The sequence below is a fragment of the Hetaerina americana genome, unplaced genomic scaffold, assembly GCF_022747635.1.
Source record: "Hetaerina americana unplaced genomic scaffold, ioHetAmer1.1.p SCAF_56, whole genome shotgun sequence".
In the NCBI taxonomy this organism is placed as follows: Eukaryota; Metazoa; Arthropoda; class Insecta; order Odonata; family Calopterygidae; genus Hetaerina; species Hetaerina americana.
In genome coordinates this window covers 62107-88453 of record NW_027287161.1, presented here as the reverse complement: position 1 = coordinate 88453, position 26347 = coordinate 62107, and the positions used below count along the sequence as shown (strand labels likewise).

At 39.7% G+C, this 26347-nt stretch overlaps 1 protein-coding gene across 1 annotated transcript in view; it reads left to right on the top strand.

The window, feature by feature from the left end:
- Positions 1-25848, top strand: part of LOC139694812 (SH3 and multiple ankyrin repeat domains protein 1-like) — a 171319-nt gene extending 145471 nt beyond the window's left edge. Inside the window, exons 3-5 of the mRNA XM_071593330.1 lie at positions 6423-6585; positions 18532-18878; positions 20127-25848. Coding sequence (XP_071449431.1) covers positions 6423-6585; positions 18532-18878; positions 20127-20703 — 1087 coding nt within the window. The 3' untranslated portion in view covers positions 20704-25848. The remainder of the gene's footprint in view (positions 1-6422; positions 6586-18531; positions 18879-20126) is intronic.
- The last annotated feature ends 499 nt before the right edge of the window (positions 25849-26347 follow it).

Here is a 26347-nt window from a genome sequence, read left to right as displayed (position 1 = left end):
GATAGATTTAAGATGTCACTTTTTCCACGAACAATAAGGGATCAGAATAACATTGTCCGACTGCGGTAGGGATAAAAATATTCGGGGCAAAATTAGTCTGGTGTGTATTCATCACCTGCCATACACCCTAGCGGTGGCTTGCAGAGCACTGTAAAAGAAATAAATATCCTACTTTTTTCCTATAACATTATATTAGTCAAAGTAATATGAAGGGAAATCAGAGAACACTATCGGTGTGGATACTTGAAGAAAATTATAAATCCAGGAGAGATGGTTTGATAGCAAAAAAGATAAAATACAATGTATATGATAAATGTTTACTGAGTTTTCTAAGTCTAAGCCAGCAAGCCCAGACATGGAAAGAGTATATAAAGGGGATAACTTAAGTCGGATTTTACTTGATTACCAGATAGAAAGATCACTAAGAGAGACGAAATTACATAAAACGGTAGGAATAGAAAATATTCCTGTGGAACTACTTAAGGGTTGATGGTCCCAAATGTATGATTGTGCCATTGCGGGAGAGGGTAGACCATGAGGGTGTGAGCCAGCGCCTGACGGCACGTGCATTCTTAGAGGCGGCGTTCCCCAGGTGACGAAGGCGGTCGCGGACACGACGTGTTCAAGGCTGCGGGTCGTGACTCATGCTGGCGTAAACGATGCCGTCGACCGTGGATCTGAAGAGATTCTGAGTTCCTTCAGGGAATTGAACTCGGAAGTGAAGCGGGTGATTGGTGTCGAGGGGGTTGATGATCTGCTCCGAACCGCTCTCGATCTGCGGACTTGTCCCGAGGATTGATCGTGGACGTCTGGAGCGGAGCCGAGTGGAGGGCGTCAATCAGAGGTTGCGTGCTTTCTGCAGGGATATCGGGGCGCCCCCTTCGTGGACCTTCATCCGGCGATCCAATCCTGTAGGAACCCCCTGCACCGTTCTGGTGTTAACTACACATCTGAGGCCGCCAGGTGTGTAGCAGGTAGGATACTCGAGCACTGCAGGGCTTTCTTTTATGAAAGTGTGTGTAGGTCAATTAGTGGGTCTCTAAAGTCTTCTTTGCCAAATTTTGCAGCTTTAAATGACTGTGAAGTTCAGTGCTAGCAATAGTTCATTTGACATCAATCAGATATCAGCGGACGGAAAATTTTATAAGGGATTCAATATTAACAACAAGAAGACCCTCATTAAAAATTCATCAAACCGTAGTCTCATGGAAACATTATCTGTATTGGTAGTTAATTGCCAAACGTTAAAAAACGTTTAAAAGTCGCAGCATATCATCACCTTATTCAAAGCACAGGCGCAGATATAATTATTGGGATAGAAAGCTGGTTATCCACTGATATTGCCGGCGGTGAAATTTTCCCAAAATCCTTTTCCATTAACAGAAATGACAGAACATATGAAATCGGGGACGGTGTCTGTATTGCAGTTAAATATTCTTGCGTCAGCAGGGCTGAGGTAATTGTGGGTAATGGTTTGGAAAGCGTTGGTGCTCAATTACAAGTCCTCAATCCAAGAGAATTTATATATAAGCATTTTGTAGACTGCCAGTCAACTGATGAGTAAATCAAATGTTTCTCATTCCAACTCAATAATCGCGACGTTATGGTGGACGGAGATTTCAATGTCCCATCTGTCGACTGGGCGTTAAAAACAAAGGTATATGCGAATCGTCAGTGAATTCTTTTACGTTGGACTCATTGAATCAACATGTAACTTCACCAAGTAGGGGGGATAATACTCTTGATTTGTGAGCAACGAATACTCCCGAAAAAGTCTAAACTACAGAAACTATAAAAGGAATCAGTGACCCCAGGGCAATGCATGCTAAGTTTTCGCTGCATGCGATCCGAAATAAGAAATCTTAAAGGAAAATTTACTTGTTCAAAGAAGGGAAGTACAACAAGGGCCTACAGTGCGAGCTACAGAATCTATTTGCAAGTTTTAAGAAAGACAGTAATCACCGAAATACTGGGGATACGTGGAATCACATCCTTGAGATCATGCGTTCGTCGGTCAACAAGTTCATTCCCAGTAAATTCAAGAAAGAACACACGGAACTAAGATGCTACAACGCGGATGTGTTAGTAAGGCATTGCGACGTCAAAGGCTATGTCATGCCAAGGTGAAAAATATTCGGGATGATATCTCTAATTTTACAAAATAAATTAGATCTCTTATGATTATTAGATATCTAGGGCGAATGCCAAGAAGGAATTTCGGGAAGCGTTATGCAAATTCAAAAGGAAAAGTTTAGCGTAAAATTTGAAAGAGAATCCAAAAGCATTTAGTTCATACGCCAGAGAAGGCCAGGGAAATAACTCGACTCTCAATTCACTCAAAAAATAAAAAGGCAAAAGAGTAACCACAAATTTGGAAAAGGCTAACTTATTAATTCCTTCTTCCAAAGAGTCTTCACTCATATCTCACAGAATACCCCGAATAGCTTACCTAATCGTGCTGTTCAACCGACGCCCAAAATTGAAATCTCATATAATGGAACGTTTTCTGAAAAATATTAAGCCTAATCAATCCTCTGGGCCCGATGAAATATCCGATGTTATATTTAAGTTTCTAGCGTCGGAAATTGCACCGTATCTATAAATCTTACTTAAGAAGTCGCTCGTAGATCACAAGGTTCCCAGGGATTAGAAAACGGCTAACGTAACACCAATATTTTAAAACGGAGACAAGGAGGAACCGAGTATTTATGGACCTATTTCATTCACATTTCGTGCAAGGTTATGGAACATATAATAGCCAGTTCGATCGTGAGGCACCTCGATAATCAGAAGTTATTAATGAAAAATCAGCACGGTTTTCTAAAATGTAGATCCTGCGAGACAAAACCTGCCTTTTTTGTTCACGATATTCTTATTTTATGAGAGAGCATTGTTCCAGTGGACGTTACTTTTCTAGATTTTAAGAAAGCCTTCGACTTCGAAGTACCTCATGGGAAACTACAAGCAAAGCTATAAGCATATGGCATGGATAAAAATATCCGGGGTTGGATATTTTCCAATCCTCCCGAAGGCATAATGCATTGGAAACGCCGAAATGGAATGTGTAGACTCAAGTAAATACTTAGGCGTTACCCTCACTAACGATCTCTTCTGGGTGAAACACATACTGGGAATATGTGGACAACCTAGCAAAATATTAGGATTTATGAGAAGAGTACTACGTAAATGTGATTAAAAGTTCAAAGAGAAATGTTATCTTTCGCTGGTTAAGCCTCCAATAGAATATGCTGCAAGTATATGGGATCCTCACGAAATTGGATTATTCGCCGAATTGGATCGTGTGCAGCGTAGAGGAGCTATAATTATAAAACGTTGCTATGATAAACTTAGTAGCGTATAAAAATATTAGAGCAGCTAGGCTGGGAATCATTCAAGGAGCGAAGGTTAAATTACAGATGGAAGCTATTGCATAAATTGGAAGGAGACGTCTTTAGCAGTGATGCGTCGCGCACGACTACGAATGCCTGTGATATAGTATGTACGGTATTTCCTCACTACATCTTGTTCCTTTAAAGCCCAAAAAATTTCAGTGTTTGAGCACGCCTCGATAGCTTAACTGGCTGAAGCACTCGACCGGACATTGCGGGATCCGGGTTTGAATCCGGTCAAGGCGAATGATTTTTATACTCTGAAATTGTGGCGTTAAAATTAGTCTGTTGTGTATTCACCCCCTGCTACTCACCCTAGCGGTGGCTTGTTGGGTAATAAAAACATAGAAACACAAAGGAAGGACATTCACATGTATAGTTTTGACGGCCGTGATGATTCTGATGATGACGCTCGTACCATCGAAATGTCAAAACTACATCTGTGAGTGCCCTTCCTTTGTGTTTCGTTTTTTTTAAAAGTCTAAATCAGTGATTTCATATATTTGTGCGTCACCGAAGGGCGTTCTATTTCGGAGATATGTATATACGAGGGTCATCCGGAAAGTAGTACCCGTTCGTGAAATAAAGACACAAAAGTAAATATTAACAAACATAAAAAATTTTATTTGAAAGAGGATACTTTAAACTACTTCTCAACATAATCTCCAAGCAAATTAAGGCATTTGTCATAACGTGTGACAAGTTTCTGTATTCCTGCTGCATAGTCCTTCGCCGCCAGCTCATTGAGATACGCGAGGGACCCATCTTGCACAAATTTTTGCATAATGCAGATGGTGTTTAACAATTTCATGAACAATTGTTCGAGAAACATTGGGAAAATGCTCACAGATGTCATCAATTGTGACGCGCCGATCGTTCCTCACGAATTCGTCAACTGAGCTCACCAGTTGGTCTGTAATGACAGACGGTCTCTTCGAACGCTCATCGTCGTGTGTGTTCCCCCTCCCCATGTTGAAGTTGCGACACCACCGCCGAACAGACGACTCGTCCATTACATTGTCTCCATACACCTCCTTTAATTGGCGATGAATATCACATGGGCGAACGTTTCTTGCATTGAGGAATTTAATCACTGCCCTCACTTCACAACTGGCGGCGTTCTCAATTTTTTTAAACATTGTAAACAATCACAGAAACAACACAGGCAATGCTAGCGTCACGCAACTTGGCTCAGAGAAGGCAGACAAGCCACTGAAGCTATCTGACCTCGTCCAGCGGCTACTCGCGTCGTCAGCACTTCATGCGGCACGAACGGGTACTACTTTCCGGATGACCCTCGTATATATGCAGGGTGCGGCAACAAAACTTGCTTTTTTCAGTTCAATTTGCCTTATAAAAAAGAAGCTATGTTTCCGCACCCTCATTACTAACTTTTACTTTATAAGCATTGAAAGCTATACTTTTAACTAATCAAGTGTTATTTTATCATTTGAGCTTTGCAATATTAATTAAGCTAATAGGAAGAAAAGTGAACCTTTCTGCCTATTAATAACAGGTAGTTCTAATGTCAATTAACGTGGCAACAATAGTTAAATTAGCTGGGATCTTCTTAGTTGTCTACCACCCGGCTTACAACTAGTTCACCTGCTAGCCTCCAACAGTCTTAATTGGAAGGTAGGCCACTAGAACCTTTGCGTGCAACCTTCTACAGCCTCAGTCAGTAACGAGACCACCAAACACACAACACCTTTCTCGAAACACACTGACCGATCTTGACCATGACTAAATTGTCAAACTTCTCCTTCGAAAACGCTTGAAATGGTCGAGAGCGCCAACCCAAGTGCAATCCCTCTCCCAACTGAGGGAATTGGGAATTTATATAGAAGGGGGTCTGTAATCCCTCAATTATTTGTTGTTCTCTGTCCTTTGTGGATATTTAACATGTTTACTTGGATAAAGTAGTAGCTTTAAATGATTTATTATCATTCATATGCATACTAACAATTTGTTTTTCTCAATCATAATTGTTTTAGGGAAGAATAAACGGCCGCCAATGTTTGTGAATACGCTCCAAATCAGAGCGGGGAGAATAATTATCAGATATAATTTCCACATATTGAATTTACGTCGCAGACTCAGATTGGTACTTATTTTTTGCCGAAAGAATGTAATATTAAAATAGTCTTCGTGAAGTTTACCTGTATATTTAAGATTCCATTTGTTCCACGAGTGATAAGGGATCATACCAATATTGCCTCACCGCAGTAGGGTCATATTCGGGTCAAAATTAGTCTGGGATGTATTCAACCCCTGCCACACACCCTAGCGGTGGCTTGCAGGGTACTAACAACAGACATGAAAACAAATTGCTCTCATATCACTCATAATCTCTCTTCGATTGGCCGAGTTTGGATTTTGGTAAAATCTGGCTAATTGTTTCGCTTAGATTAATCTGCTTTACTTGAATGAGCGTGGAAGTAATGGATGCTAATTATCAAGTTACGTCTCGTTGAACTGACTTTTTTCCTGGTGCAATGAGTTTAGAGACTCTACATTTGTTCGAATACTCAATGGCCGTCAATCAGTGAAGCTCTCTTTTTATAATCTCCTTGCTTCCTTCTATGACACTGTAGCACATACGTTTCGAACCAAATGGATAATTGGGCTTAATAGTCAATTGAGAGCCTTCGCTCGCGACATAGTTGCAGTCCGGCAGCCGCTGCGTCCAATAGTGAATTTGCGGATTAGAACGTCTCCCCTCCAGGAATTAAAAATTTTCGAGGCCCCCCCGTCATTCACCGGATGTCGGTCGCCCTGGAAGCTTCCTCTAGTCGTCGTATATATTGATGCGCATCGAATTTAGATCACTGTTGAAGGTGATCGCAGCACTTCGCGGAGAAAGCGCCGCAGTGGCCTGATGCCCATGACCAAGGAGACACTGGGCGAAATAATGAGCTTCGGTGCACAGAAGCAGCTTTCTCTCGTGCGTCTAATTATGCTTTGGTTTCCAAGTTTCGAATTTCGACGCGACTTCTCGCGTTGTCGTTTCTCAATACATGTTTCCGTTCGCAGGAGGAGTCAGCCAGGGTCCAGCGGCCACTCGGAGGACGTGACCATGCAGCTCCGTCGCCTGCTCCTGCCGACGGTGTCGCGGGAGGAGGAAGAGGAGGCGGCGAGGCGCTCGGCGGCCGCCGAAGAGCGCGAGGCTGAGGAGCGGTCGCGGCGGCGGAGGCACGTGCGGCGGCCGAGTGGCGGGGCGGCGACGCCCCCGCCGCGCTACTACCGCCGACTCGTCGACTGCGAGGACGACGGAGACGAGGAGGACAATGACGAGGACGACGACTCGGACGAGGAGGACGACGACACACACACGGGCAGCCACAGCCGCCGCAGCAGCGGCAACGACCGATTCGACACGAGGACGGTGAGTCGACCCCTCTCGCTTTATCCCCCCATAAAACACAATGCGTTCCGAAAGAGAATCACGCTGTGCGTACTTGGTACATATTTAATTATAGAACACACATTTTATTGAAAAGATACTCTACAAATCCTGCAGGCTGCCTCTTTTATATCATATTAGTTTTAATTGAAATTGACGCAAATCTTGTCACTCATGCTGGAGTAAACGCACCTGATTTACGCAGGGATCCGAATCACAGCTGAAGCTATTACCCTTTGCCCTTTGCATTCCATTTATCTCCATAGGGCTTAGAAGGGGCCTCGTCACACTGAGGCCCCTGCCACACACCCAATTAGTGGCTTGCAGGGTATAGAAATAAAACATAAAACAACTTAGGATGCACTTCGCCATCACCATTGCCGTGTGTAAAATTATTGCACGGTACATCTCGGCGCGGATCGCCCAGGGTGGACTTGCCTCTCTGGTTACTCACATTCAACATCGACGCATTTTGTTTAGCTATATAATGTCAATGTAAGCGTTAAGGAAACGATCTACCGGTGGGAAAAATTGCAGTGATTTCAGGAAAATTTACACCTTTGAGATATTGCAAAGGAAAATAAATGATTGCCTAAGAATCATCGTAAATTACGTTCACAAGTTACCCGCCGATATTCGCTCGTAGGCACACTTCAAGTAATATTTCCCGTTGGAAGCAGATCCACGTATATTATTCCTTTGATATTTCCCTCCTGTAACACTCGGTTGGTGTACCTTGTGTCTCGTTCCTGTAATAATCGCCGGACAAAATCGGTTTCCGACATCTTCTGCGATTGCCATCCAGTGTGGACAACACTTCATATACAGGGTGAATTTAATGCTCTAAAAATGTACAAATAAACTGGCAATGGAGGCTTTTTGCACACGTAGTCAATTAATTCATTCATATTCTATTTAGCATGAATGAAATATGGAAAAAAGACACCTATCAAATGCTTCTTTAGCCACCAGTTAAAAAGTTTGTCGCCTTTCGAAATGCTACAATTCGACGACGTAAAATGCAACAATAGAGATAAATTATGATCAAATGATATAAAAATCTCAGGGAACTGATTGGGCAAACTTAGGGAAAATGATAAAGAAAATGCATTTTTCTACATAATATAGTGAGAGCAGGGAAAAAAGTATCAGAAATTTGAGCCTTCCATTTCAAGGTTCTGAAAATTAAAAACCCACAACCTTCTGGGCCAACATTTTCTGTAGCTAATTTTTCTTAGCATTAAAAAATCATTTGAAAAACATCGTAGTGTATAGTTTCATGACTTGACCCCGAGAACGAAGTGGAGAGATTTCTATATCTCTGATGCCTTATGCACCATTCCTATCGGCCCTGAAAATTACTGGATTCCAGCTCCATTGGTTTAATGTGATTTAGTTCGTTTAAGCTCCTAGTTGCCAAGAAGAAACCACCTCAATATATTTTTCAGTCCATGTTGGGCGTAAATCTGCATGAAATATGATAAATATACTGCTACGCCACTAACATCTATGTGTTTGCCTTAAAAAACTTTACGACGAAGAAAGAACTTAATATTTAGCAGCTGAGGCGAAATAATTAATTAATCTAGCATGTTGAATTAGGAACCGGTATTTATGCTACGTCAGTGATTAAAATGATCCATCATAACGCCTCCAAACCTAGTAAATTATTTCCTGTTCTCTAAAAATCCTGATAAATGACAAAAAGCGGAAAATTGAAATCGCAATGACGTCGAGGAACTGTACGACGCGTAGGCAGCTTTGAAAAAATGGAAGTACCTATGAAAGGTTTTAGTTACTTCAAAGAAATGTGTGATCAAAAAATTGGTTTTCCTAAAACTCCTACGAAAGTTTTTAAGATTTCTCGAGTTATTTTCATTTCTTCTTGAGCAACGTGTTTGTTAGTCAGAACTTAATATTTTAAATTAGATGGAATGTTTGATTTTTTCCCTGTCTTTTCTCTCTAAATAGTCTTCTGAGAAAACATTATTTTTCAATAAATTAGACAATAATCGAATTTCATCGTTGAATTTCGTTTTAACTTTTTCTGTGAAGTTAGGAAATATAAATCATTTCCCGAATATTCATTCGAAGGGCATTTTGATTGTAGGAATAGAAATCTACAAAAGGTTTTCCCGAGCATATTCTTCCGCTAAATTTTCAATCGCGTTTTGTTTTCGTAGGAAATTTTCAAACAGTGAAATGCGCTCATCAACAGTAACTCTGGGCCCATTTTGGCAATGTACGAGGGTCATCCGGAAAGTAGTACCCGTTCGTGTCGCATGAAGTGCTGACGACGCGAGTAGCCGCTGGACGAGGTCAGATAGCTTCAGTGGCTTGTCTGCCTTCTCTGAGCCAAGTTGCGTGACGCTAGCATTGCCTGTGTTGTTTCTGTGATTGTTTACAATGTTTAAAAAAATTGAGAACGCCGCCAGTTGTGAAGTGAGGGCAGTGATTAAATTCCTCAATGCAAGAAACGTTCGCCCATGTGATATTCATCGCCAATTAAAGGAGGTGTATGGAGACAATGTAATGGACGAGTCGTCTGTTCGGCGGTGGTGTCGCAACTTCAACATGGGGAGGGGGAACACACACGACGATGAGCGTTCGGGGAGACCGTCTGTCATTACAGACCAACTGGTGAGCTCAGTTGACGAATTCGTGAGGAACGATCGGCGCGTCACAATTGATGACATCTGTGAGCATTTTCCCAATGTTTCTCGAACAATTGTTCATGAAATTGTTAAACACCATCTGCATTATGCAAAAATTTGTGCAAGATGGGTCCCTCGCGTATCTCAATGAGCTGGCGGCGAAGGACTATGCAGCAGGAATACAGAAACTTGTCACACGTTATGACAAATGCCTTAATTTGCTTGGAGATTATGTTGAGAAGTAGTTTAAAGTATCCTCTTTCAAATAAAATTTTTTATGTTTGTTAATATTTACTTTTGTGTCTTTATTTCACGAACGGGTACTACTTTCCGGATGACCCTCGTATAATTATGAAATGAGGATTATATGAAATGGTCAAGGTGGCTTGCTTTGGTGGTTTTGATGCATAGTATTAAATTAAGTGCTTTAAGAGTGTAATTTTTATCGAAAGTTCCCGTCGCTGAAATTGTAATCTTAAAACTCAGGTTCTCTTTACTTAATTGAAATGTCAAAAAACAATTTCTCACCGTGGTGATCACGGTTAAATAATTTCATCTAACTTGGAAAAATTTCAATTTGTAATCATTCTCGTCCTGCACCGTTCCTTGGATCTTGAAAATTTGGATTTTCGTCCCAGTGGCCTCTTATTTCGCGTAAGAAACGATACTTGGGGCATTCTCCAGCTAACTTGCGGGACTTTTTTAACACTCGCATGAAATATTTAGTTGAGTTTAGTTAAATATTGTTCGCGCCCCTTGAGATTCGAAAAAACTAAGTTAAGTTCTTGAATGTTTTAGCTTTCTCCATGTTTTTGCCCTGATTTGGCGTTTTAGGGACTTGGTAAAGGGGTCAAGGTGGAAAAACACGTGCTCCCTCTCTATCGGGTTAAGCGCTCTGGTGGCATCGCGCAATCGTCCCTCGAATTAGGAAATCTTTTGTGTGGGGAACGAACGGTATCTGTTGCCGCAAGCCGAGACCGCGTGCGATAGATAATCTTCGGAAGGATCTATCTCTACATTCCCGTTCGCCCGCTAACGTTTTCCTGACTGTCAGCCAGCTGCGGCGAATCTCTGTTCCGGCTTCCCCATCTCCTCCGGGCTCTCCCATCGGTTCTCTCGGGAAGAAGTTGGGTGTCAATTCGTTATTCAAAGACCCGATCCGCCCGGCCATTCGCATTCGGAAGCCGCTCGCGGTTGCACCGCCCACCATCGCTTTGAATAGTGATGCTTTTATATCGGCGTCAGTTATCCTGAGATGCACGCACCCAACGAGGGTGAGAGAGAGAGAGACCTGTGGTGCTAGAGTTCCTGTGAGGTCAAAACGGGTTTTTTTATTTTAGCAAAACAGACATGAACGCGAAAGTGAAACTCACAATATTAAAACTGGGACCGCGATCGAGAATCTACCCTCGTGACTTATCGCTATCGTAATTCATAAGGATCGGAATATTATCTGGTTACACGAATTGCGATTAAGGTAATTAGAACGCAGCGGCAATGATTCGTTACAGGGTCATGAGTGAGAAATTTAAGTAACGCTTATATCGATTTCATTAACTGTTGATGGCGACAACCTTGGCGGGATTACGGTTCTTACGCCGTGAGCCTTGTTGCGAATCGTATCCCAATACGTCGTTTTCGTGGATTTAATCCTCTTCTCAAGACTCTGAATGTCACGTTAGGAGTTTCCGTGATCCACGAATATTTTCTCATGAGTGATTTGAAACGCTGCCGATTTAAACGTTTTGCGTAAAAACGCTGTTTCGAAATTCTGAAAATGAAAATGATAGATATAATTTCTTATTTTACAAGGTTTGTCCGATGTTTGAATGCCCTTTAATCGCAATTGTGTCTCGTCCATTTGTAATTTCAGAAATTTTAGTTAAGTTCGCCTTAGGAGAGACATTTTATGGGGAAAAATTAATGATTTCATTCGGCTAATACGTGCAAATTTGTAACTTAAAATGGCCGAACGACGACATTAACGATTCCACTAAAGAGCAAATGCTCTTTGATCTCTTGAGCAATGCTTTCAACCAAGAATTCATTGAATCTCATACTTTTTTCGCAGCTTTCAACTTGAAAATCGGTATTAAAATTCTGCCAATTAAAAAACTCTAAAATATTCCCCAAACTCCTACTTCATGTCATGTTCTCCGCAAGAAACCTCGGCCACCAATTGTATAGGCAGAAACTTATTGTTTATCACCAAACACCGGATGCAATTTACATAATTAACATCTATTCGCGACAAATACCTTCGAGGGAATACCTACGGCATAGGATGCAATATTGTAAAACATTAACCTCGATATTAGAGAAAAAAATGAAATTTTAGGTTTAGAAGTCGAGGGAAGTCATACTTTTTCTTTAATATTTTCCTTTTTCTCTCCGATTTGGCCTTTTAGTGATATTTCCGGTGAAAGAAGAAGAAAAGGCATTGAAATTTGTTTTAGAAAAATCGAGGGCTAGTTTCGCATTTGGAACCCGCAACGGAAAAATATAGATGGATAGGGTTGAAAGTCGAAACATTGTCTCTCCGCATATTGCTGGAAAAGGAAAATAAAATGCGAGGCTTTTGGTCATGGATATTTAAAATCTATTTCACATTGTTATTTTACTAACAATTCTTGTGTATTTTAACGGTTATAAATAAATGTAAAAAAGGCAACACAAAGGTATAAAATGTATGCCTTTAGGCTTCACCTACTTAGTACATTATAAGTCTGTTTTGATTGAAAGCCTCTCACTTATTTTCCGCTGGGGTGAGTGGCCATACCTCGTGCCTTAGGATGGGAGACCCTTCACGTATTGGGCATAATGTTGCATGTCATCCAGCAAATCCCGGGTGTTCATATCTTTATCCAATTTTCAAAACAAATGGCAATTTCGATAAGTTTTAAAGAATAAATTCATTTATGAGTTTCTAAAAAAATACATTGAGCCCCAATTCGATGAATATTCAATTCATAAAAAACATTTTGTAAAAATCTTCCTGAGCTATTTTGTTCCACATGCATTTAAATTAAGTTTTGTTAGTTGTTCATTGCTATGTATATTTAAATTATTCAAGTTCGGTATATTATTATTTCTAAAGGTACATACACTACAGTGTCTACTTCGTTTTGTTTAGTGACGTAAAGCTATAATTTGATATATTTATCTGTGTAGCTGGTAATTATTTGGATATAAAAATTTAACCAGTTCTTCTAAATGTTGATGCATTTTTTCCCTAGAAGACGCGTTGTACAAGCTAAACTATATGAAATTAAGGAATTGGTTTCCTTTGCACCGTCATGAAGACAAGAACAGGCAGGCTTTATTTTCGTCTGAAGCTTGTAAACCAAGTGAAATGTGTAAACTCTTGTTGGTTCTGGTTGGTGAGCCCCGGGGAAAAAATCCTGGGGAGGAAAGGGCTACGAAAAGTGAGAGCAAGGTAAAAAATTTGTATTTCTCACGTATTCATCTGTTTTATTTTGATTGTGAACTGAAGGGTAACGGAAGGACTAATACCGTGGCTGAAAGGAGGTCGCATCGTCAAGTGAGACGAAGGTTATGTAGGATGTAAAAGTGCTCTTCCACGTTGGTTGGGTTGCATTTCTTCATCCCCATACCTACACCCAGGGCACGACCAGTGGTTTCCTCCCAAGTAATTCCTCGGTAACTCTGCTTGCTTCGGGAAGGCTTCCTCGCGTCGCGACGCTGTAAGTCTTGCGACCAGTTGGCTCTCGTGGCGATCTCTGTGTTCTACTGAGCGGCCTAATGGCCGCTCGACGTTGTAGCATTCCCGTTATGAAAGGTGTCAGCGGAAGGGAATGTATTTATTCTCACTGGTGGTCCGCTTTCTTCCCTCGGAGGCTCGCGAAAATATATCCGTCTCCATAGCAAAAGCCTTCCGAGGTCAATTTCAAGGCGAAGCTCCTCATTTTCACCCGGAAGCACTTCAATTCCGCTCCCCCAGCGCGGGATGTGCCCGTCAAAGGCCCCTACTTTTCGTGACCGACTAGTACGCATCCGTTTCAGCGACGGTATGGCTGAAGTTTTTCGTTGTTGAAAAGTACACGGGGCGTATTCCCCCCTTCGACTTACGCCATGAGTTAAGTTTTCCGAACATAGTTGTACGCTCGCTTATATACCTGAGATACATTTCCTCAGCCATAGATTATTTAATTATTTCAAAGAAGATTTAAGATTTCCCGTGTGTGTCGAGGACGAAGAAAGGTGTATTTTTGAGGAAAATATTATTTTGGAGGAGCATTAACACCTAGGTCTCGCGGAGAAATAAATTAATTTTGAAACAGAAGAGCTAATTTATTTCTGTCGCAAGAACGGTCTTAAAAACTTAATTTAAACCTAAATTAAGCTTACCGGTAAGAAAACATATTGAAGATTGAGAGACTGGTAAGACAGCCATTATGTATGCTATGCGCATTTCATATTTTTAATGTTATCTTTATGTTAAAATAACTAATCCTCAAGCAAATACGTATTTGTTGCAATGTGCGTCATCGTTGTTACTGTTTTACTCCATTTTACATTGGAAAAATTGGGAACCGGAAAGAAAACTCATTTTGCTCATGGTAGCTCACTGAACATTTTTGAAATTTGTATTTTTTTTAGCTTTACCGCCACGGTGGAATTTCAATAAGATTCGCCGAGCAGAAGTAATACTTTATTGCTGTAAAATGTCGCTCCGAAAATGGAATTTTCGCTACTATTGGCTTCGAAAGACTTCGCTAATCGCTCCGAAAATGGTATTTCGCTCTTAGGATTCGTTGAAGTATAAATATTGATTTGGCGAGGTGTATAAAACTTGAAGTCTACAAAAGTCTTGATAATAAAGGTTAATAGACCTCTGGATATCCAGGAATATCGGCGTTTGAACGGCTGAATTTGGAAATTTTTTGTTTTCCCATTTTCTGAAAAAAAATGGAAATAAAAATAATAGAATAATAGCGTGAATGTTTATTAATTACTGAAAATATTTTATTTTTCAGCTCTTGACAATGATATTTTAGGGGTAGTGGAAGTGTCAATTCGACTTTGTTTGGTTCTGTAGCCAAATAAAATTGCGAAATTGGCTAGCAAATCCACCGTTCTGTCTTTTACACCTTTATTTATGCATACTTCGTTCTGTCTCGGAACATGTAGCCATTCTGAGAAAAAGCCATTGACAAATCAGAAGCAACTTTGGAGAAAAATTTGTGTTCTGTGAATCTAATATGAAGTATTTGGTTATATACCGGATATATATTCTGTATATTTTTTGACAGCTTACGATTCATCCATAATTTTATTTACCTTTTATTTATGAAAAATAAAACATTCAAATTTGTATGCTTTGGAATACTTGCTTAATACTTAGTAACTGTCTCATTCGCCTTACCTAAGGTCGGCTAGATTGAACTTTTTATAGTTCGACGTCATGAAAAAGTCTGGGCAGAGTCTAATGGTTAAACTTTCTGATGTTAATGTGTACATCGTTCGCACGGGTCGACAAAGTAAATATGAACGTTTAGATATCTCTACACCCAACGGTTAAAAATACGATCGAAATCGCCATTTACATGTGTTTTACAAGTATGTGTGTATATACCATAGGTATATGCAATTTGATAGTCGAAAAACCCACACCTGTGTGGTATTTGGGTATGTTTTCTTAGTTCCAGATATTTTCTGCCTTGAGCTATTTACGCGGTATTTGTTCGTGTTTAATTAATATGCCCTAACTTTCTTAATACCTTGTTAATGTGTTCTTGCTTGATGGGGCAACGTAAGTGAAGGTGTATTTTTGTGATCCCGTCTCACGCATGATAATCGCATGCGATTGAACGACCATGAGAGGGGGAACGGTGGTGACGCAATCGGTAGCAACCCAGAGGAAGAGAAAAGATTTCCGCGCCGGGCGGAAGCAAATACAAAAAAAATAGCATACAGAAAAATAGCATGATATGTTGAGGGGGTTCCTGCTCTCGCTTAATCCCCCTTTTGTGTTCTGATATGATTAACATCTATTACACAACATGAGAAAAAGAAATATCAAACAAAAGGGACACAGTAGCATTAAATTACAGAAGTAATGTACAACCCAAATTTAGTACAATTAGAGGTAATAATTATTACAAGAAATAAATATATTATTCTATGATAACACTTCAGTTTACAGAGTCATACAAGATTTTTTTTCCTTTGATCGTACACGAGGGAAAATAGTACACGTTAACTTAAAATAGCAATTACATACAATTTTATTTACACAATAAACGAGCAATACAATTACTAGTTTTATCAAGCTTTTAATTTACCAACTTCAAATGTCACTACAATTATCAAATTTCATTGCACCATTTTAAATAATTGGTCGTTGTTATGCTTAAGGCAAAATAGCACAATCTCACGCATCTTGGTTTTCTTACAAGTCATACTGTGCCAAATTTCATGTCTGGGTTTTTCATACTGTAGGCACTCCTCTATTCTATGCTTAGCGGTGTCTTCTGTTAGGCAGGAACTACATATATTAGTCCTTGATTTTCCTATTCTATTGAGGTAGTGTCCAAAATTTCCATGCCCTGATAGGAGTTGCGTCGCTTTCTTAGGTAGCTTGAATTTTATATTTAGCCTTTCAATGACGTCTGGGAATATTTCTTTAGTGTGAATACCCTTATCGGAATTCAGCCAGTCTTTATTCCACTGATGAATTGTTTGTTCCCTGAGTATTTCTTTTAATTGTTTTTTGCTTAGGGCGTGATTGTGTTCGATTTCGGAGTTGAAGTATTTTGTGCCTTGGCCCGATTTGACTTCGATTATGCTAATTCTCTCTATAACCTCGTATTTTAGAGGTGGTTGTCCGGTAATTAAGCATAGTGCGTCCGTGCTGATTGTCGAGTAACCTTTGCTAATTGCTAAGAGGCAGGGTCTTTGTGCTTCTCTAAGTTTTCTTTCGATTCTGCTGTAGTTAACCTTATGACCCCAAATGGAGCAGCCGTAGATGGGTATTGCTACAGCTTTGTATATCAATTGAAGGGAGTCCGTTCCAAAATTAGTTTTGCAATACCTACGGGCAGCTTGAAAAACTTTTTTGGTTTTGCTGGCTATGAAATTAATGTGGGCCTGATAAGTTAATTTTTCGTCTAAAACGATGCCCAAATACTTAAAAGATGGTGTGCGTCGGATATTGCTATTGTAGATTTTGACAGTGGGGTTCCTAGACATTTTATTTCCGAAGACCATGTATTCTGTCTTGGTTGTTGAAATTACCAATTTATTAACTATTGCCCATTGTTCTATTTGTCCAATACAACTTTTTGTCAGCTGCTCCATTTTAGCTCTTGAGTTAGCTTCAATAGACAAAGCCATATCATCAGCAAAAGCTATTAATCTACATCCTATGGGGAATTCTTTCCTTAAGATCTGGTTAGTAATAAGGTTCCACATTAACGGACCCAAAACAGATCCTTGTGGGCAGCCCCTGGTGAGGGTTTTCTTTGTTGAAATAGTTTTCATTTTGTATACGACCTGTCTATTTGTAAAGTAATTTGAAAAGAGTCTAGTAAGGTTCGAAGGAATTTTTAGTGTTTTCAGCTCCTGAAGGACGGAAGGCCACCAAACAGAGTCAAATGCACCTTTTATGTCAATGAAAACCACTAATGTATATTTACTTTGATTATTTAAGTTATTTAAGAGGGCCTTGATTGCGTCTGATGTACTTCGGTTTTTCCTGAAGCCATATTGATTAGGATGATATAGCGTGTCCTCGCGAATTATTTGTATTCTCTCTTTAATTAATCTTTCAAATATTTTCCCTAGGTCAGGTAGGAGTGTGATAGGACGAAAAGAGCTGGAATCTGCGTGGTCTTTTTCTTTTGATTTTAAAATTGCATGTAGGGTCCCTGATTTCCAAGTGTCGGGGAAGTATGATAGCAGCAGACAGTCGTTGTAAATATTTGCTAGAAAACTTGTTATGTTGTTAACAAGTTTTTTGATAACAAGGCCGTGGATTTGGTCATGTCCAGGCGCTTTTTTCGGTTTAATCTGACCAATTGCATAGAGAACTTCTTCTTCCGTGAATGGATCAAGTTTTTCAGACTCGGGGATTATTTTAGATTCCTTCCTGATTTGCTCATGCTCCTTGTTGTCGAATGTGTCGTCCGGAAGCAGAGTGTCAAGGGATAGCTTGATTTTTTCCTCCAACAAAGGGATGCTGCCGTCGTCCCTGAGGGTAGTCCCTAGGATGGTTGGTAGCTTCATTTTTTCCGAGAACAATTTATGAATGAATCCCCAGGCATTTTCTTCGAGGTTTCGGGAGCTGAACTTTTCCCAGGATTTGTTTTTAGACTCTTTCACTTTAAGTTTATATTCCTTTAGTTTGGCCTTTTATCTACTTCTTAGGATATTTTTGTCTTCCGTAATACCTTTCTGGTATTCGGAACGAAGTTTATTGACCTTCGCTTTCAAGTGTTCCAGCTTCACGGTCCACCAGGGGTGTTGGTTTTCCGTTTTAGTGTATTTTGGTATGATTTCATTCATGGTTTCTTTTATTGCTGTAGTTAATCTGTCTATGCGGAGGTCAATATGCTCAGTTGTTGGGGTCCATAGTAATTCTCTATCGATGATGGTTAATTTATTTAGAAATTTTCCATTGAATTTTTCCCAATTTGTGCTTTCAAAATTGAATCTAGTTTGTGGAAGTGGTGTGTTTTTATTGTTTCTAATATTTACGGTGATTAGTCTGTGGTCACTAGTGATCTGATCTTCTGTGACCTTCCATGTTCTGACTTTTCCTAGTAATGATGCGCTGATCAGAGTTAAGTCGATGTTAGAGGATCCGTTCAAGCTACGGAATGTCTGCGGTCCGCCGGGTTCATTTAAGCTCTTTCTAACCCCCGCCTTCTCCCCGCAGGTGGCCGGCCAGGATGCGTCCTACTCTCTGAGGCGTCGCCCCAGGCCGCCGGCGCTCAACTCCGTGGTGCACAAGTCCCTGCCGGACTTGAGCACTCCCCGCAAGAGCCCTCGCAACTCGGACAGCCGCGAGGGCAAGCGGAGCGAGGGATACACGCGCCCCGTGACCCCCATCGACCTCGACCAGATCCCCGACGAGGTGTTCCGCCAGAGTTCCGGCGAGTGGGTGGAAGAGGACCCGGGGTGGGGCATGGGGCCGATGCCCACCATCCCCCCGCCCCGCAGGTACAGTGGCGGCGGAGGGAGCGGGAGCGGAGGCGGGGGCGGCGGGAGTAGCGGGGGCCGGTGCCACTGCTGTAACGGCCGGGGAGAGGCGGGCAGCGGCAGCCGAGTGCGGCAGAGGTCGACCCCCAGCGAGAAAGGGTTGGTGCAGGCGAGGCCCGCCCCGCCCGTCGACTCGGATGAAGACTCTCTGGACAATAACTCCGACGACGACATGGGCATGGCCGTTCAGAGGCGGAGGCTCAGCGCGAGGTGGGTGACCCCGGCCCCTCCCTCCCCCTATTGACGTTAAACCCTTCACGCATTGGGCATAATGTTCCATGTCATCCAGCAAATGCCGGGCTTTCATCAATTTATCCTATTTTCTAAACACCTGGCAATGTCGATAACTTTTCATGAATAAATTGATTTATGAGTTTCTAAGAAAACATTGAGCCCCAATTCGATCAATTTTCAATTCATAAAATAAATCTTGTGAAAATCTTCATGAGCTATTTTGTTTCATTTGCATTCAAATCAACTGTAAATGCACTTCATGCCTAAGATGGAGTTTGGCCCATGACCTTTCTATCAGCTGGCAAGAATGCTTTCAACCAGCTGAACTCAGTCAGTGTCAGGCACAGTCATTGGACACACAAGTTGGCTGAGTGATGCCATATAAATGTCCCTCTGCTTTCACGGACATGAGCTGTTCATCCACCATGTTCTTTCTGTACCATGGCTTCCTTACTTCTGACTCTGAAAACCTCTTGAAATTTAATAATGAACTCTCTTAAATTTCGTAGCCTAGGATATGAACCAACTTCTTGTACTTCTTATTAAATGTATTGTTTATATGATCAAGTTTTACCAATAAATATTCATCATGTCTGATAGTCTTTTTTTATAGTTTAAATTAAGTATTACTCTTTGTTCCTATGATTTGGCCTCTGTTTCCTATTGCGCGACTCTTTCGGTTTCGTCATATTTTCTATTCTTCTGATGTAAGTCGGTCCTAAGATTCATGCGCTCATACAATGGACACATAACATGATAACAGCCATGACTTTTGACACAAACACAAATTTCTGTTGCTGAATAAGTTCCTATGCTGCGTGAGAATCCCCTGAATGTGCCCTGACTAGTAACTTTTATTGATGCAACAGTTGCCTTTTTGGTCAGATGTTTTGGTAATTTCTATTTTTTGATAATGCCCCAAAGAAATTATATATGGTTTTTCTTAAAGTTTTGTTTCGTTCACATCCCTTATTTTAAATGATTTTAAAACTCTTTACGTGCTTTCTTCTTCTTCATGTTCAGGTTGAGTCCAAAAACTACTTGCTTTGTATTCATTGTTAGTATGTCATCCATTGGTTTCCTGGTCCTTGGGCAACCAATACTTCATCAATATAATTGTTAATCCAAAGTGGCCATTCTTTTTCAAATGCCATTCAGTGTAAACGTGGAAATTTGGCATGTTCTCCTGTGCCCCTTCTCATTGCTCTTGTCTTTCATGTGCAGGGTCTCACCTCCGCCTCGTCACCGACCCATCCTCCGCTCCAAGTCAGACATCAGCCACCGGTACTCCCGCCCGGCCAACGCGGGCAACAACAGCCCCTACCCGCCCGCACCATCGTCTTCTTCCGCCCCAGGCCCAGATCTCCCTGTGACCCCACTCCGGCGGAGGCCTCTCCCGCCACCCCCGCCCATTCAGCAGATCAGCCTGCAGCAGCACTGCTACTCGCCCCCCCCGCCACCCATGACCCCACGCTCGAGCACGGACCTCGAGCGCTTCTTCGACCGCCTTGGGCTGGGGGGCGAGAACTCATCTCCCTCCGCACCCTCCTCACCCTGTCCCTCCTCCCCACCCGTGTTCTTCGACAGCGTGAGCTCGGTGGACTCGTGGCCGGGCAACGTGGGGATGCCGAGGGAGAGTGGGGAGTCTGGGGGTGGCATTGGTGGGCGGTGGCGGGAGGCTGTGCCGCCTGGCTCCGAGCCCTCCATTGTCGAGAGGAATGCCAGGATCATCAAGTGGTTGTGCAACTGCCGGAAGGCCCAGCTGGGCGGGGGTGGTGGTGGTGTTGGTACTAGTCGATGATGTGCATTTCCCCACTCGCGCGAGCTATGAGGGGAAACTGAGAGAATCTCAAAGGGATTGGACATGTCTCTTTCGCTCTTCGGTGGACGCAACTCAGTCATATTCAATTGATTGGGTGATGCGTCTTCAGCTGCTATCATATTTTCTTTGGCAATCCCTTCCATGTGCATGTTTTTATTATCAACAGTTCCTCTTCATGTGTAATTAATTAAGAATCAGTATGAGAGTGCTTGTGTTTTTTGAGTTGAGTTTTTGCTTATGGAGTGAAAAATTTTGTGTTTCGCCTACTTCAGCTCTAAATTTTTGTTCCTATTTACTTTTTATCTCTCTTGGTATTGTTTACTTGTGTCTGTGGCATTAAGCATACAGTATTCTTCGAAGTCAATCCACTTGAAATGTCTTTCAAGGGTAATTTTTTTAGAGTAGTCAGGGATGTTAAGCACGTTTTCTCTCAAAATACATGTACCTTTCTCCTGTAATATCTTACAATCTCATCTAGGTGAAGTTCAGGCTATGTGTGTATTCCATAAATGTTTTTGTAAGAAATATATGGCTGTTGAGTGCATGCTGGACATAACTCAAATATCTCTGATCAGTTGCAACATTTTCTAAACCTGTATGAAGCGATGCATGTATATTGCATTGATTTTATCATTTGTACACCTTAGGTACCTAACTGTAATAATAGTTTTTCATCCATTAGCTGTTAGGATTTGATACATGATTGCATAGAGATTAACAATAGAGTTCAATCGTATGTTAGCTGAATTCTTGTAGAAGAACTCCTTAGTAGACACTGAAAGGTCTTTTTAAGAGGCTTATAGCTGTAGGGCTCTGACTGTTGCAGTTGTCATCTGTAGTCTACTAATTCCCCTGCTGTCAGACAGTAAATGACAAATGACAATGTGATTTTGATCAGTCATTATGTCATTTATTCTCTTCATATTAGTGTTACATGTGATATTTTTTGTATAGATATGTTCTCTAGTTCAGTCATAGTGAAGGTATACATTTCTTTTTGTGATTTTCATTTCAGTGAGTGGCTATTTTCAATGTTCTTTATCAAGAACAGTTCATTACCAAAGGAAAAATAAATTTTGCTAATCTTCCTGGAAATCTTAGGTGCTATCAGATTAATAATATATTGATGAGTTGACAAGTTGGCCGTTTCATACAAAAGCCAATTTACTTTTGAATTCGATGTATGATGAAATACTTACATAATGATGCTAGCAGTTTTCATGTGATTGTCCTAGTTGCAGATTAGTCAGCAAAGAAAGGACCACAGGTACCTGTGATGCCTATTTTTCTCATCAACCAGATAGAGCACCATCTATCGCATGACGGTAATGTTTATCTCTGATGACTTACGTTGTTGGTGCATAGAGAGATAAATGGGGAAATAGATTAATTGGTTTCATTTTAGTTTTTTTGTATTTAAACGTCTTTTAATTGCTCCATAACATTTGTAAACTAATGTCAGCCTAAATAGATGGCATTAATTGTATTGTGGGATTCTAATCACTGCCAAATTAGAAACTGTCCCAGTAGCCATTGTTGATTGTATTCATCAGTGCTTTGGACAGATTGGTAACCTAGTTTCTGAAAATGGGCAGTCATTGACGAGTGCATTTTGTGCCCTGAATCAAGTTTTTCTCATGTGTTTTTGGACTTGGCTCAATGGTCAGACCAAAAGGCTTTTAGCAAGGAACTGTTGACATATTTGTATTTTCAGTGTCTGTTGGCTGAGGTTAAAGGGTTAGCACCACTGTGTCTTTAAGGCCATTGGCCATTTCAATTGTACATTCCACAGTCAATGAAATATGAAGGATAAGCCAATTATTGCAGCCAGCTTAACACATGAGATTCAATTGCCTCAATCACATTCTTCCAAGCTAGTAATGAGACCAATTAATAATGTATTGGTTTTGAAAATAATTCCATTTGACAAAGATGAAATGACTTGTGCTTGAATGAAGCGATAAAACACAGCGTAAGAAAGCTTTTATGTGCCCTTAAAAAAACTTATTTGCAAGAGTTGAATTTTTTCATCATGCTATAAATTTTAAAAAAAGTATGGGCCTGTGTTTGAGGATCAGTGAGACTACTAAATAAATCTCATCAGATAACAAAAATTTCCCAACACTTCTCATATCTTTCCCAGAGTGGAAATCAATTCCTTTTATTCACTCTATGGGCATATTAATCTCATTTTTACATTTATTGCATCAGTGTTTAGCATACAGATATGGAAATAGCTACATTAACCATCAGTAGCTGAATTTGGGTACGGACCTGACCAATAAAATGTATATCTATTTCAATGGAGTTAGCAACAAGGAAGAGATGCTGAGTATCTTATCTTAGTTGCCTTAGCACTCATTGTTAATTCAGTACTGTGTACTGTGTAGACTCAAAAAGTGTGATTTATTAGCAAAGAAAATGTAGGTAAAACTTAGTGAAGTAGTTTGGGAAGCACATTTTGCAGCTTAGGAAGTTGCATATCCGTGCATATTCATTGGAGGCACCATGTGCAAGATTTACAATGCTCAGGATACTAACTAAGAACATTCATATAAAATATAATGGTGTAGCTGAAATTTATGAATGAACAAACGGACATATAAATGGTGTGATCCTACCTTCATTTTCTTTTAAAAAACTTTAACTAAAATATAAAAACCTTGGTACAATTTCAAATGCCATTCTTAACCTTTCAAAGTTCTTCAATTTTTATTGCTGACCTGCTTTGGAAAAAATGGCATGCAGTAAACCTTCACTAATCTAGACTATCAGCAATTGGCTTGGAGGGGGGCCCTGATTTGGTCAAATTCAGGGGTTTGGGACTTGTAACGCCATCACACATTTCCCCCTCTATTTTTGTTCACCATTGATTGCCGATGACTTGTTATTGCTCGACATGATACATCAGACTCTTCCCAGTGTAAAAAGAACCTGTTTAATTGTGAAATAAATTTATTTAATTAAAATGTGCCACTGACTTTGCCCAAAAATGAGCTTTGTTATAATTTATAAAGAAATTAAGAAAAATGGTAATCATTTTCTTTCATAATTGCAGTTTCAATGGTACAAATTCTGGTTCCCACTGTCCTTTGGTGTGCATTAAATGTTACCATCCAATGCCAAAACATATTTATATATGTGATTTGTTGATGTTACTTAATTATGAAAAAATATTACAGCTAATGCTTTCTATGTAGCATCACAATTTGGTGAGTATTGTGAGTACTTGAATTCTACTACATTTTAGTGAAACTAGCAGGATTAAATGGATGATATTTATACTACCACTTAAGAATATAGCTATGAAATTGAGCGGCAGTCGAACAATGAGTATTGATTCCCGTGAGATCAATTTCTTGTCATGATCTTTTTGATAGAAATCATATGTTATTTCACTTGTCTCTAGTACTTCTAAAAAATGCCTTTAATTTTTCCTTATGATTATTAAGACTGATTTGGTATTTCCAAACTTAATGAAATGATTGTGGAACAATTCCATTGTGATAACTCTGGTAAACGATGCATTTGCTGACTTTTTTTAAGGAACAGAGAGGTTCATCATCATTTCTAGACTTCAATATTGTCCCCCATGTCAACACCCTTCAACTTGTGGATACAATTAGCATCAATACATAATAACCAATGCACCATTTTCCTAGTCAATTAATAATCATCCAGGGACCTTGAATTCACTTTGCAAAGCTTAAATATTTTCTGTTAATGCTCCTCTTTACATGTCCATTTCATCTAAATTTAGATTTGAGATTACTTTCAATCATATTCAATTATCATTAGCATCTAAGTTTGTAATAAACTTCATTTTGTCTAATGATCAAATTGACATAATTAATTTACTGTCACCTTTCTTAGGTGCTGTAATGAAAAAGTAGCAATTTTTCTGCCTTAAATTCCATACTCAATAAGCAAGTAAGATTATAGAAAGCCATGAAATTGTGGGAAATGAATTAAACGACTTTTTTTTAATAAAATAAGTCTGAAAAGTGCAGCATTTAGATGAACACACAAATTGTTTCATGTAGCACTAGTGTACTCAATTCCAAATGGGCATTTGAAATATTAGTGCATATTTTATTTTTAACCACGTCATAGAAAATTGCAAGCAAAATGCATCTTTTGACAAAATTTAGCAGTGCTGCTTCTCACAACCCCTCACTAAGCCACTCACACAACCAAACTCATTTGTCCAGATTAGCAAGGGTTTACTGTGTTTTCTTTTACCTATTCAGGCATTGACATCTTTTTGCAGATGGCATGAATTTGATTTTTCTATTCTGCATCAATAAAATATAATCTGTTAAGTTTCTAAACCAAAATTTTCAAAATGCCACCATTATGGGCCACCTTTTACCTAGGTACTGCATATTACTTTCTTTGAAGCTGAGGTAAAATCATTCACCACTAAAAAAAATCTAAAACAAGTTTTAGTGAAAACCACATAGGCGTTTTGGCCCTAGTCATTTCAATGGATATAGGACAACAACCTACCCAATATGGTTCTAACTGAGAATGCATAAGTTACATCACCTTTTGAAAATATTGGTGTCTGTGTGTGAATTTTAAAGTAATTTTTGAATGTTCAGAATGGATTATTACAGAGGATAGTAGTGTCTTTTGTGCTTGCAAACAACTCATGACGATTGATCTTATCAAATACAAATATCCTAATGCAAATTCTAATTTATAGGAATGTGTGAAATGAAACTGCATGAGTTTTTCCTTTTCCAAATACTAATATCATCAGTTAAGCTGTTTAGACTCAAGGAGAAAATTGTGATTGCTTCATGTGTCTTGAGTGATTATTTTTGTCAAAGTTTTGCAACATTAGTTTCAAAATGGATTTTACCATAACTATGAGCTTATCGATAGAATGAAAAAGTGAATCTTCAATATAAAGGCTTCATTGGTTTGTGATCAAACTGTAGGGGTCTAAATTATTGCTGTGAAATGGTTTTTAAAAACATCAAAACTCTTGTTGATAGCAGAGATAATAAAATGGGTAAGCGAATTTATGTTTATTCAATAGAATGGAAATAAATATATGGACTGAAAATACCTTGTCGACATTTTTCTTTCAAGTTAATTTTTACCTTACTTGGCCACTTCAACATACATGTTTTATTTCCAGCTGGACCCAAAACTTCTTAGATTTTTCAAGAGTTAAAGGAACAGAGTTTTTATGCGCACCTACTTATTTTCCGAATCTGGAAATTGAACATTAAACCTATGATTTTTTTTTCAACCTTTGAAATAACTAGAATCAAAATAGAAAAAATTAAAATTTTCTTTTTAAATTGAAGGAATCAACATGTTCAAAAACGTATTTCTTATATGCAGAAGGTCGCCGTTTTTCGCTAAGATGGTAAAGTTATTCATATTAAAACACACAAAATGAAGTTTAGTTATTATTTAATGTATTTTTGGTCGAGTTGAGACAGAAGGAAAAGTCGATTAGAAAGTTATTTCTCAAAGAAAACTTCAGTTTGTGAAGCGTTCCCACCTATTTCTCATAAGTGTCTGTATGCATCTCGTGTGTTTTTTATGTAGCTAAAGATTCTTCAGTTGCAAGTTAAATAAACCAGTAAAGTTCCTTTTATTTTTT